Source organism: Nematostella vectensis, chromosome 1, assembly GCF_932526225.1.
Source record: "Nematostella vectensis chromosome 1, jaNemVect1.1, whole genome shotgun sequence".
NCBI classification, from domain to species: domain Eukaryota; kingdom Metazoa; phylum Cnidaria; class Anthozoa; order Actiniaria; family Edwardsiidae; genus Nematostella; species Nematostella vectensis.
In genome coordinates this window covers 19,237,512-19,251,135 of record NC_064034.1, presented here as the reverse complement: position 1 = coordinate 19,251,135, position 13,624 = coordinate 19,237,512, and the positions used below count along the sequence as shown (strand labels likewise).

Below are 13,624 nucleotides of genomic sequence, written 5' to 3'. Positions count from 1 at the left end.
AGATTTAGCGGTTCCACAAAACCCCTTTCGCTTTCTGCTTTTTTTTCTTGATAGAACTTCTTTCTTTGAACCGTAAGGATTACCTTTCGGACGGTCAGACATATTTTAGTTTTCGAGTGAATCGTTGAGTGTGAATAGCCAAGCAAGAAAAGGACGCGCTTCAGGAATCTCATCGTAAAAGGTAGCCAGGCCTCCAAAAATGAACTATCTGGAATGGCATACCTTTGGAAAAGACCGCAAATGGATCGTGTACAAAAATCGTGAAAAAAAATTGATTTGCATTGGCCAAAAGCCTAAAAAAACTATTGTTTATGCTTTCGTTGCTATGGAAAAAAATATTCTTAGGTAGTACAGAATAAACCTTTTTTAAATCAAATCTCGGTAAGATACAAAATTAAAACTTGGTAGAATGATTCTTGAATAAATTTCCTACATATTTGTCATTGAAGTAAAATTGACAGAGTTGGGCTGAAAATCGACTTACATGTGACTATAATCTACAAAAGCGTTCAATTTGTCTAGACCCTCAGTCCATACAACAAAAATATCGTCGATGTATCTTAACCATAAAAGGCATGTATTTTTACATACCAAATACATTGATGGCTAAACGAAAAGGGTATGTTTAGGGTATGTAAGTATAGGTATGTAAAAGGTATGTATTTTTTTACATACCCAATACATATCCAGTACAAAAAAGACATGCCTTTTACATAAAGGTTACATACCAAATACATACTTTTCATTTTGTGTGGGTCTGATAAAGCATTGTAGAATCTCAGATGTTTAACATAATCCCGTATTTCAGTGTCTATTCGTTCGCTGAAAGTCATTTTTTTTCTCTAACTTCGTCTTTGACGAGCTCTTATTTCTGTACTTAAACAGAAATATTATTTTTATTTTGTGACAAAAACAAACTAAAATAGGTTTAATGAACGCAAATTGTATAATAGAACACCTTCTTATTGCTGAATTTCTACAAAAGTTTTGTAAGAAACACAAAAACGGGCCTTTTAGAAAAATTCCATTTTCAGACAATCAGCGACAAAACTTAAAAAAATCGACGCTAAAAATGCAGTTTCACAAGAAAATCTAAATTATGTAGCATAGTGACTTTGAAATCATCCCGTCCCCCTCACTAAATCAATGTTGGATTCTTTAACTAACAACCCCAGACACCAACTTTGATGGTAGTATCAGGCTTATGGTAGAATCGCATTGCTACGAAAGGGAAAAGCCTCGCGTCCTCTGACTGGATCTGTGGCCAAGTGGTTAGCACCTTTGACTGATAAGCAAGTGCTTCGGGTACAATCCCTGCTCGAGTATTTTTTTTATAATATTTTTTTCGAAACTACAGTTCTTTTATCTTTTTTCCCAAGAGATTAAAACAAACTTTCGACATTTTATAGAAGAAAATGAAATTATATCTATTTATATTTTATATTATATAATGAAATTATTACATGTTTTTAAAGAGTAAAAATATATTGCGAGAAACCAAGTAGTGGCCATTTCCGCTCGAGAAAAACACGCTAATTTTGAACAAATTACAATAATTGTGAAGTTTTTTCACTCATACCATTGATATTACCATTCCTAACAACTTATTACCAAATATGTAGTATCAAAATTTCGCAAATCGAATGTGTGAAGTTTTAGAAAATAGTAAACAACAATATCTATTTATGTAAACATTACTTACATGGTTCGTAATGAATAATTTTTATGTTTGCGAGAATAAATTCCCCAGCGCCGCTTTCGAATGAGCTCGTTTTGTTCGTTTTACATTTTTTTCGTTTTGCATTGTAGATATTTTCAAATCGCTTCGGACGACGCGTGCTGTTTAAAAACACTTTTACAATTTATTTCCATTTTTCTTAGGAAAGAAATTATGAATTTTGAAACAAAAGTACAGAAATTGTAAGAAAAATGTTTCTGTTTTAATGCGAACGTTGTCGATTTCCTTAAAATGACTTCGCGCGCGCTGCTCACTCCCCTTTTATGCATAACGCGCACTGTCAACTCACATGCCCAATACCTCACGTTGTCTCTCGTTACGCAGGGTAGTTTGGAAGGTGAAATGTACGACAAAAAAAGTTGACTTAGTGCATACATTTCTTTTTTTCTCTTAGTAATACTTTTTAGCATAGTTCTTATGAGATGAGTTCACCGACAATTTTTCTTATATTCCTTTTAGGGGTCAAATCAGGCATCAGCTATTTTTAGGGGGTATCTGAGATAAAATAGGCGTTTCTATTAGAAATGGTATTTTTTAGGGTAGCATGGGCGGGAGGCAAACAAATATTAGGGGAAGGGGCACAACACAAATTGTAATTTTTTCTACCAGTGTCCCCGTCCCCCCCTCCAATCTCCCCGGTCCCACTGCCTATTTGTAAAGTCAATTCTCGACATCACATGCCGGCAGATTTAGACTAAAGTCAGTTACTGTTACTTTGTAAAGTTTCAACAAGAATTTCTGTCCTCCCTACATGCTGAACACCTCATCACAATAAACAAATTATAATTAAATTGTAACCGTGCAGTTGGTTTATTGATTCACTAAGCAATGATCATACCGGTACTTTCATCCCATTATTCTTAAACTACCACCTTTTATTCTCTTTTCCGAAAATGAGTAAGAACAACATTTGTTGGCACTAGGTATCTTCAATAGACTAAGCCAAAACTTGTAACTTGCCTTTTTTGAAATCAATGTAATAATAAACTGTAACTTGCATTTAACACATATTAACCAAGTTAAAGGAATGTCAAAATATTTTCTCATAATAATCAGGAGACTTACATTATTCAATTTAGACTAGAAATTTAGTTTGTTACAATAAAGAACAGTAACTGAAATTTGAACATCCCTATTGAATTAAACACAAAAAAGCAAATACAGGATATACATGTGTTGTAAGCTTATACATGTTATTTTTGCTAAATGGATCTGATTGTGGCTTGCCTCCATATATTATACTGATAACATAAATCTGGCAGTGTTCCTGCATAGTTTGACAGACATCAAATGTACACAATTCTACACAAATTTGCTAGATCTAATGAGCAAACCAATTCAGGCGGGCCTGTTCTTTCAGTTTAGTTCTAAAAACTCTATCATCACTGATAAGTGGCATCACTTTACTTGATATTTGTGCAATAGATTTAGGATTAACATTACAGCTCACCAGTTGTAAAAAATGTTGATAAATGCAATCAATATCTATACCTCCCTTTGCCAGCTGCATTTGGAGGATCTGGATAACTATTAGTTCCTCAAACAAGGTCCAGCCATGAGCAATATTGCCTGTGCCATCAAGTTTTTGTGCAAACTTCTTTCCTGTCACCATTTCGGTTGTCATCCTTGGTGCCATTCTTTTTCTTGTAAGCGTGACCTTGCAATGGCCCCTTTGCATTTTTTTCCCATAAGGGTTCTCGCAACCTAACTGTCACAGTCAGAACACCCCATAACACTCTGAAAGCATTTGCACCTTGATTTAAAGCTGTGACATGACCTTACATCTTTTTTTTCTTAGCTCCTTGGCCGCATCTGCAGCTCCCAGCACTATTGGCCCCATTGGCCTTTTGGCTGCAGAATTGTCAAACTTGCTTTCATCTGTCTCAGGTTGTTCAGACCGCATAGCAATAGCATCATAATGGCCAAGACCAGATTGATCGAAGGCTAGATAGAGTGGTGTACTTTTCCCGTTCCTTTAGTTGGTGAAACAGGGACCACAGGGAAATTTTGCATTTGGGACAATAACACTATTGGCATTTTCAAAATATTTGCCATTCCTAGAACCATGATATTTCCAATAGCTAATAGACCCAACATGCTACTCTCAAACATAGCAATGCTTGGTTTGAGCTTTCCATAACTCCCCTGAGACTGATCACCAACATTTCTTATTAATTCTTCATATGCCTTCGATGTAGCACAAATAAACTTCTCAGCATCACCGAGAATGAATTCATGCTCCTCAGAATCTTTGACGTCTTCACCTCTATCTAATTCTTCATCTTCTGAAAGGTTATCACAATTCCTGCAGTCTATTTAACATAATAAAGGCGGACCCACTTCTCATTTACCCAGCAACCAACATTGGCAGGTACCTTGAAAGTATGATCAGCACTTAAATACTTTGCAGTCATCTCTTGCAGTCATTCTCCTTTTGTATAGGTGCTCCTTCTCAAAATAATCCTGAACAAAACAGGCAACTATTATTTTTTCTCCAACTTTTCTTGACTGGGATGTGAAATTTAGAAATGGAGAAGCAGTTGCAATGTTAGTTTTTACAAAAGAAAGTTTCCGTAAGCCGTACTCATCGTATAGCATTTGCTGCCAGAGTACCTGAATATCGCTAATTGACATCCCTGTTCTGACGTGTGAAATAAAAATTTTTGAGAGGTCCCTTTGTGATACCACACTTGTGAAATAAAACAAACGGTACGTGTTCTGATCCGAGGGGTGTTACAATTCTCTTGTCGTGGCTAAGGATCTGATGTTTATTGGGACAAAAATATACCATGCTTACAAGAACGGCACTGTTCCGTAAACCAAATTGCATTCTTGGCTGGTCATGTACTGTTGCACCATCCTTCCATCTTGTGGGACGGGACAAGAAAGGCTTCTGCTGAGTTTCCAAGGGCTGTCTGAACATGTGGGCCGTGTGGGAACGCAGTAATAGGCGAAAATGTACATCTATCGATGTCGTCGGTAGTCTCAAGTACCAACTTCATAAATTTTAAACTTTCCTCATTGATGTGGGCCGAAGAACGCATAAAAACAGCAACATAAAAGAGTAAAATCGGCAAGTAATAATAATACTTTACGATCGTCATGTTGTATTTCCTACCGCTGTCCAAAATACACAGGAATACCAACAAGTGAGAAATTACTTTTCTCTAACATTTATTTTCCTTTTTTTCACGCAATACTTTACATGAAAACAATTAGCATTTGATACTATAACCTTTTTTTAGGCGGGGTATCGCTTTTTTTAAGATACAATATTAAATTATTTGATTAGTTTTACACAACGTACGGGGTCGACTGATGCCGCCATCTTGGCCACACAGGCATACCGAAAAACGCGGCCTCGACGACCCGATCGATCCATCGGCCCAGCGATCCACCGACCCAGCGAACCATCAACTGAGGTATTCATCGGCCTAGCGATCTATCGACCCAGCTATTTATCGGCCTAGCGATCCATCGACCCAACGGTTTAGTGATCCAACAGTCTAGCGATTTAAAGATATGCGGATCTAGCGTCCCATTGAGTCAGTTTCTCCTGAGGTTAGTTATGCAGTTGATTGAGAGGTATTGATATAACATGTTATCATCATAAACACTGTTAGTGGCTTATGACGTCGTTGTGAGGTTCTTACACCGAGGATCAGCCAGAAATTCATTGTTATTTTGGTTTGAAAAGGGCATTGAATTTAGATGTTTAGTGTTTTGTTCATTTTGATTTTCAGTGTCCAAAACTCTGGAGCAATTCACAGCTTGTTGATTATTATTGCAGCAAGAAATCGATTCGCTTTCATTACTAACATCATTTAAAAAACTGTATCAATTTTGTCTTGTCTTTGTCTTCAAAGTCTTACGAAAATACCGGTATATGAATTATTGTAGTGAGTTATTAAATCATTTAAAACTCATAAAGATCATATTTAAAATCAGGTAAAATTATCTGCAAGGTCAAGTTCCTCGCTAAATTCTTATTAGATTCGTCCTGGGTTAGTCTGTTATAATGTAGAAGATCTTACTTTCACTGGGATGGTTTACACTAACTTTTCAATTAACTGTTTTAGGTCTTTCAACTGGCGCAGAGAATGTATTATTTCTTTGGCTTTGTCTTTGTTTAGTCGTACTTGGATTGTTACGTCGATTGTCCATAACTTGTAGATGTCCAACTTTAATAATAATAATAATAATAATAATAATAATAATAATTTAATATAGCATTATAAAAATCTCAATGCTTTACAAACATCCTACTCTATTCTACTCAATAATTTAGCTAAAACTCTATCTTACACATATATAACTGATGCAAATATATATATATATATATATATATATATATATATCTTAATACTAATACTTATGATAATATTTCTAATGGTTAAAAACTAATCAATTGTTGTAGTGCTTACAAAATAAGTACGTCTTTAAAGACGATTTAAATTTGCTGAGACAGTCGGTGTTTCTAATGTGTAGGGGGAGGGAGTTCCATAATTTAGCTGCAAAGTTTGAAAAAGATCTGTCCCCATAAGTTTTTGTTCGTGATTTAGGAATGACGAGAAGGTTCTTGTTAGCAGATCTAAGGGATCGAGATGGCGTATACGGTGTTAAGAGTTCAGTGATATATTCAGGAGCCTGGTTGTGGAGAGCTTTATGTGTGATTGTAAGAATTTTAAAGTCTATTCTAGAAGCAACAGGTAGCCAGTGAAGTTCCTTAAGAATGGGTGTAATGGCGTCCCTCTTCTTAGCACCAACGATTAGTCTTGCGGCAGAGTTCTGAACACGCTGTAGTTTGGCTATTTCTTTTTCTTGGAGTCCAGACAGAAGACTATTACAGGCATCTAGTTTTGAAGTTATGAAAGCATGAATGAGCTGCTCACAGTTATTGCGGTCAAGGTATTTCCGTATTCTGCCAATGTTCCTTATAGAATGGTAGGCTGATTTGCAGATGCTGTTGACATGTTTTGTCATAGATAAACTCGAATCGATGATTACTCCGAGGTCGCGTGCTGCCTGGGCTGGTTTGATGAAATGTCCATCAACGTCGTCGTCAACTTTGCGTTGATGGCTTTTATGGCATCTAACCGACCTTTAGTTAGATCCTCGTTCACTCGAAATTTTTCTTTTTTTTTCTCTTAAAGATTTCATTCAGAATTTTAGCCTTGATGTTGTGCCTGACAAATTTGCAGATTATTTGCCGGGGGTTAGAACCTTTCGCCTGTCATACGCGGTGTGATCGGCATATGTCCGCTGGTGCGATCACTATGCCGATTTTAGCTTTGATCGTTTCTGTTATCAGCCTATCTGTATCTTCTTTTTCTTCGGTCTGGGGTATGCCATCTATTCTTATGTTGTTACGTCTAGAATACTAGAACGGTTTCACATAAATAAATGATAGTGTCCTCCGACTAAATCTCTGGATAAGTCAGTAACGACTCTGGCTCCGAGGCCGGTTTCAGCTGTGTTTTGCTTCGGGCGTCCGGTGTAGACTTGAAACACCGACACATAATGTGTGTGTGAGTCAGCCCGGAGCCAAACTTTTATGCCTCTTTTCGCTGGCTTCAGAGGCATGTACTGTTTGAATCCAAGTCTTCCCTTGTTGAAATGAAGATACTGGTTTATCTTACGTACTTGTTCTTTGACATTACATCCTTGATGCTTTTCACCCCTAGAAACGGTCTTGTGGCCCAGTAATCACGCTCTGACGGTACAGACTTGATTCCTTGTAGCAGTCTTATCGCGAGATATATCTTGATGTCGCTCGCGTTCACGGATTCCCAATACGTTGGATCAGCATCCTTTTGCCTGGCATTTCTGTTTGTTTCTTCCACAATCAGGTCGATTAAATCAGGGGGAAAGAGCTGTTCAAGGAAATCGCTTCAGCTGGAAGAATATTTGTAGGACCGACTACACGATCAAAAGGAGCGAGTTCAACTTCATGTAGCTCCCGACTCCACTCATCACTTTCTCCTTCGTCTCCGCTCTCCAACTCTTCTTCATCACTCGACTCTTCTCCAAACGATAAATCACTCTCTCCACTAGCCTGCCCATCATCTTATGCCACTCTCCTGCCAATATCTTTGGCTGTGAAACCGTAAAACTCTTCATCATCGCGTGTTAACACGCTGCCATGTTGTTATAATCTCGCTCTCGAACTTCAAAAATCTCGCACTTCAAAAATTCGTATGAAATCTCATACACAACGTGAGCACATGGTCTAATGCCCAAGGGACCCTTGATCTTTATTCTGATTGGTGGGACTATCAAACAAAATAAAAGCGATTGTTTTACCGACCAATAGGAGGCTACAAAGTTGTTGTATTGCTTTGGCCACTTCAGTGGCCTATGGCTGCTTGTTAGGAGAGCCACTTGAGTGGCTTATGGTCTATAAAGGTTAAAAGAAAACAAAGAGGGTGTGTTTGTTAGGTTTGCATGTTTCTGTCCCACTGTAAGCGGTGTGACGCAGTCCACTAATCGAATTTTACCTAAAGTTAAGCAAAAATAAAAATAAATAGTAAAAAAACACACAATAACAATGAACGGGATTGTGTAGCACAGGAAGTCGAAATCCACGTTTGGACCAGACTAGTTTTAGCTTATATAATATCCGTTTTCCTTGTTCCTGTAATCAACCTGCAGTTCAGTTTATCAACAGCAAAGGGTGTGTTAATATACTTATTTATTATTACCATGTTCACCCTTGCGCTGCTGAATAGAAGCAAGTCGTCGGACCTTTTGAATCAGGACTACGTCGGGGTAGACAGGAGCGGAATCCTTGTGTATGTACTTTAGACAATATTCTATTGCCGACAGGTGATTTGAAACGGTTGCTGCATTGAGCACTCTTTCTTCCTGAATCGAAAGAATATACGTGTTTACTCAAAAGAGCTTGTTGCAATAAGCTACTCAATATAGCAATAAACATATTGCTTTGATTTATATCATTGTCCTTTGCCTATGAATTACTATGAAACACACCTACCAATAAACACAGGAAAAAATTCCGATTTTCCAATTTGGGAAAAAATGGGGAATATTTTGGGATTTCTATGGGTTTCTTATGGGATTTCCCAAAATTGGAAAAATGCTACCAAAACCAATATTGGGAAAATAAAATCCCAAAGACATCCCAAAATTGGTTTATTTTGTGGACAAGATTTTCCCATTGTTGGGATTTTATTGGGACCATCAAATCCCAAAAGTGGTTTATTTTGTAGACAACATTTTCCCATTGTTGGGATTTTATTGGGACCATAAGATCCCAAAATTGGTTCATTTTGTGGACAACATTTTCCCATTGTTGGGATTTTATTGGGACCATCAAATCCCGAATTTTTGGACAACATTATCCCATTTTTGGAAATTTATTGGGACCATTGAACCCCCAAATGGCTTATTTTGTTGACAGCAATACTGTATAAATTAAAATAAAAAATGAATGCAAAACAAAAGAACAATGTTAACATACTAGGAAAATTTAATAGAATTCAAACATCCCTTTTTGTAGAAACAACATAGTTTTAATGTAGAGTGCAAATAATTAAAGGTAAGTAACCTTTACAATAGTTTCTAACATGACAGCTTCAAGTACAGTAAAATGCTGTAAAATAAGTAAAATATTTAACACATTTGCCTGCAATTATCTTGTTGGCCAGCACTTCACACACTTGTGTGTGGGAGTAAGGTTCAATATGGTAGTGTTCTTGGGCAACTATCTACTAAATGCCAGGGAAAACTTTACCATACAGGTACTATGAGCTCAAAGTTTGATCTTTTTGTTAACAGTTTTTGTTTGGCTTTACCAAATATTCAACACATTTGCCTGCAATTATCTTGTTGGCCATGCAGCACCCACACACTTGTGTGTGAGTAAGGTTCAATAGTGTTCTTGGACCTATTGAAAAAAAGTGTTTTTAAGGCATCAACTATTACCTCCCTATCCTTTGGGATACTTCCAGATACTGCCTTAATGATAACCTTCACTGCTTTACTATGTAAGTTATTTATGACTGGTATAGGTTCAGTTTCTGGGAGAGACAACTATCTACTTAAGCCAGTGAAAACATTAGCATACAGGTACTATGAGCTCAAAGTTTGACCTTTTTGATAACTTTTACATGGGTAGTTTTTGAAATTTCGTTTGGCTTTACCAAATATTTAACATATTTGCCAGCACTTCACACACTTGTGTGTGAGTAAGGTTCAATAGTGTCCCTGACACAACTATGTACTTAAGCCAGTAAAAACTTTAGCATACAGCTACTACATGTTTGAGCTCAAAATTTGACCTTTTTGATAACCTGTACATGGGCAGTTTTTGTAATTTCATTTGGCTTTGCCAAACACTTAACATATTTGCCTGCAATAATTTTTTTGGCCAGCACCTCACACACTTGGGTGTGAGTAAGGTTCAATAGTGTTCTTGGACCTATTGAAAAAGTGTTTTTTAAGGCATCAACTATTACCTCCCTATCCTTTGGGATACTTCCACATACCGCCTTAATGATAACCTTCACTGCTTTACTATGTAAGTTATTTATGACTGTAGGTTCAGTTTCTGGGAGAGTATCTGTACTTTTCTTGTCATCGTCAGAACCATCATCATCAGATCCATCATTATCAGATCCTTCATCATCTGGTTCCTCATCATCTTGACTGCCCTTCAATCAAAGGGGTAAAGAATTAATAAATTATTCAATTTTTTTTTTCAGTTTGAGTTTGTGAGGTTTGGTGTACAGTGCAACCTCTATCTGTATTCTGACTTATTATTATTTAAAAGCTGAACAAGTTGGTAACCTTTTTTAAGGAGATTAACAATGACCTGGACAAAAACTGAAGCATAACTTCTTGTGATTCAGCCAATTTTACATTCAACTATACAGAAGTGGCCCAAGGCAAGTGTATGAGCCCAGTGGGAATAGATGATAATGAATGCAAATAAACAATTAGATTGGAGATTTCCTACCATGGAAGGCATTTTAGGTAGCTTTGCTTGGGAGCATTGTAGTGAGAATTCCTCATCTGAAGAGCCAGCCTTGAAGAACACAAAAACAAATTTAATTGCAAGTTGCTTCAAAGATAACCATCACAATTTAGGTACTGTATTGTATTTTAGTTCTTCACAGTAGACAAAGTAGTAAATAAATAATCAAATAAAAAATAATAATAATTATCAAACTATGAAGCATGTTGAACAGTGTACATACCCTAGAAGAACTTGGTGTTCTAGGAGACCAGGAATCTGGAGGGCTTGTTCTCTGGAGAAAATAAAATCACTCATATTCATACCTTTCCAAAAAATCAGAACCAAAAGGATTCCTTTTAAATAGCAAGGTTTATCCATAAACTGGCAAGAAAGTCAGAAAGAAAAATAATAATTCTGATTATCATGCAGTTCACAACATTCCTCAGTGCAGTGACATGCTTTTATTAGGTCTTACCATTCAAAGCAACCTAAAGTTCAGCTTGCACGTCAAAAGCAAATTAATTAAAGCCAACAAATGTCTCCATATTCTTAGGACCCTTAGGAAAGAACAGTATAGTCAACTAGAAATAGACCATTTATTCTTCTCTCTGGTGTTGCCATGTATCACTTACGGCTTATCCGTTTACGGGGCCTGCGACTCAGATCTAACGACTATTCAGACATTCTTAGATAGGTGTCATAAACGTCGGTTCGTATCAACACCTGTTAGCATAGAAAAATACTCGCCAAGCAAGACTGTAAGCTGTATGAAAAAGCTGCAGCCATTCCGAACCACCCTTTACGTTGCTACTTACCCGCTATTAAAGAAACCAAATACAATCTTCGTGGTACGCGCTATATTACACCAAATGTAAAAACTGAACGCTTTAAGAACACTTATATCAACAGAATTGCTTTCAAATATCTTATGTAACTTAGTAGCTAGTTTTTAATTTTTCAGCATTATTTGTAACATAGGAGATGTATTTTTATCCTTTGATAATAAAGATTATTATTATTATTAATACATTTGCACCATACTTACTTTTCTTTCACGCCGCTGTTCACTGAAAAAATCCTTAGTGTGTTGCATAATGCCATCCACTGTGAAATTTATTTCAGGCACAGAACACTGGTCTTCAATTTCTTTAGCAAACTTTTCCAGTTGTGTTCTCATCATGGGAGTGTTGAACTTCGGGAGTTGCCCACCCCACTTTTCCATGGCAAGTGCGCCAATCTTCTTGCGCCTAAACATCAATCAAATTAATAAGGCTAAATGTGTTGCATAAATGAAGTTTACTAAACAATGCCAGAAAAAGGTGTTGCATGATAAAATAATGTAAAATAAATGCGCCACAATATGAATTGAACATCAGCATTTTGAAAAAATGTATAAATCAATTTACTTCAAAGGACATTCATCTATATCCAATATCAAAACACACTCACTTAGACAGGTACAGTCTTTGTATTTCAGGATCGTATGTTGACAACTCTGCCATTGTTGGTTTGCACTTGGGCAAGGCTGATGAAGATTTCTTTGGCAATTGGAACGACTCCTCAAAAATCCTTTTGAATTTTAGGGCCTTTCCATAGGTTAAGCCAACCTTTGAGTAAATTGGCGCATCAGCATCTTTAGATAGCAAGTCTACTATTGCTTCTGGGCATGTAATATCTTCATCTGCAGCCAAACAGAAGAAGAATGGATTCAATATTTGCATGCAAAAGATACATTTGAAAAAAGTTTTATTGATCTATTCTGTTGTTTTGTCGTTTCAATTTCTCTGCGAACCAAAGCTGCGTTTTATCTCTCTGACTTATTTATATTTTTGTTGTTCAGCATTATAAAATTAACCTCTACACAGAAATACCACATTTCCAGTTAAAAGCCATGCTTTCTCGATGCGATTTTGTGAAGGCCTATGTCGACGGGTTCCTCGCGCCATTTTCTTGCACATGTGAGAATGAGAAATTTCGTGCAGAGGCTACTTTTGCAAAGTCGAAAAACAAAGAAAGCAAAAAAAAAAATATTTAGAGCAAGCGTTGTAATTGTGCGGCAATTTGGAATCCCAAAGAACAAATTACCTTTCTGTGGCCAGAAACAATAGCTATAATATGTTTACTATCCACGCGGCAGTTTTTGGCAAGTTCTTTTAGGCCGCCATGTTTCTTCACTTTCTTTGCCGAGTTGAAATTTGAAATTCCAACCTCATTTTCTTACTTTAGAAAGTACACTTAAATTAAAGATGATGGCCAAAGGTAAGTCAGACGTCCTTTATGAAAGAATTGTTCTGTTGCTTTGCGATTTCATTTCGAAAACGCTTTGAGATCCATTCGGCATTGCAAAAGCGAAAATGTGCGCGCCAAATTTACCCTACTCTGCTGACTTGAGAGAAACTTCCCCTTTTAGCTTTCACTGATTCAATGAAAGACTTCATACCTTTAAATCGCTGTGCAATTGCATCGCCAAAGTGCTCTGTCACTTTTGAAATAACATCTTCTTCTTCTGAGGGAGCTGGTGATGGATCCACAATATCTGGCTGTTCTTGTTGCTCTCGACTCATTTCAACGGCACAAACTGCAAACACTGAATAATTATAATGGATCTTTGGGACAGTGGAAAGCTGAGGGCCTACAAAAGTTTTCCCTTAGAAGCGACTGGGTACGAGTCTGCCCTGTCGATCTGAGCGCGAAAATCCGAAGGAGAGCGAAGTATGTGTTGCTGGCATTTTTATTCTGCTCTTCGGTGATCTGATTGGCTGTTTTTCCCGCTTTTTTCTACGATGTTGTTCATTGGTCAAACTTAAATCACGTGACTAAAATATCAGCCTAATATGGGTTGGCTGTGTACTTGATTTTTTAGCTGTTCTACTGGTCTGCGGTTTCGCTTTCAAAAGAAAAAAATGGCG

At 37.0% G+C, this 13,624-nt stretch overlaps 1 protein-coding gene and 1 long non-coding RNA gene across 4 annotated transcripts; one reads left to right on the top strand and one right to left on the bottom strand.

Annotated features, from left to right (window-relative positions):
• Positions 1-9,209: 9,209 nt before the first annotated feature.
• Positions 9,210-13,291, bottom strand: LOC125572374. 3 transcript variants are annotated; one of them, XM_048732921.1, is made up of 7 exons: positions 13,156-13,291; positions 12,165-12,396; positions 11,761-11,962; positions 10,957-11,007; positions 10,716-10,784; positions 10,278-10,410; positions 9,210-9,744 (listed from the first exon to the last, which is right to left on the bottom strand). In XM_048732921.1, exons 1-7 carry the CDS (start codon positions 13,277-13,279, stop codon positions 9,560-9,562), a joined length of 996 nt encoding a protein of 331 aa, XP_048588878.1. In that variant the 5' UTR covers positions 13,280-13,291; the 3' UTR covers positions 9,210-9,559. The 3 variants fall into 3 exon arrangements, with proteins under 3 accessions (XP_048588878.1, XP_048588841.1, XP_048588814.1); XM_048732884.1 differs by having other exon boundaries at positions 9,210-9,753; positions 10,287-10,410; XM_048732857.1 differs by having other exon boundaries at positions 9,667-10,410.
• Positions 10,283-12,722, top strand: LOC125572452. Its single transcript, XR_007313828.1, has 2 exons — positions 10,283-10,424; positions 10,609-12,722. It is a non-coding gene; the product is annotated as an uncharacterized LOC125572452 (long non-coding RNA).
• Positions 13,292-13,624: the final 333 nt, after the last annotated feature.

What these genes read in the sequence shown, in the direction of transcription:
- LOC125572374 (XM_048732857.1), bottom strand. Translation starts at nt 13,279, where the DNA reads ATGAGTCGAGAGCAACAAGAACAGCCAGATATTGTGGATCCATCACCA. An exon ending in GAACACCAAGTTCTTCTAGG is followed by an intron (nt 10,785 to 10,956) that starts GTATGTACACTG and finishes GTGTTCTTCAAG; the next exon opens with GCTGGCTCTTCAGATGAGGA. An exon ending in TACCTAAAATGCCTTCCATG is followed by an intron (nt 10,411 to 10,715) that starts GTAGGAAATCTC and finishes CTTTGATTGAAG; the next exon opens with GGCAGTCAAGATGATGAGGA.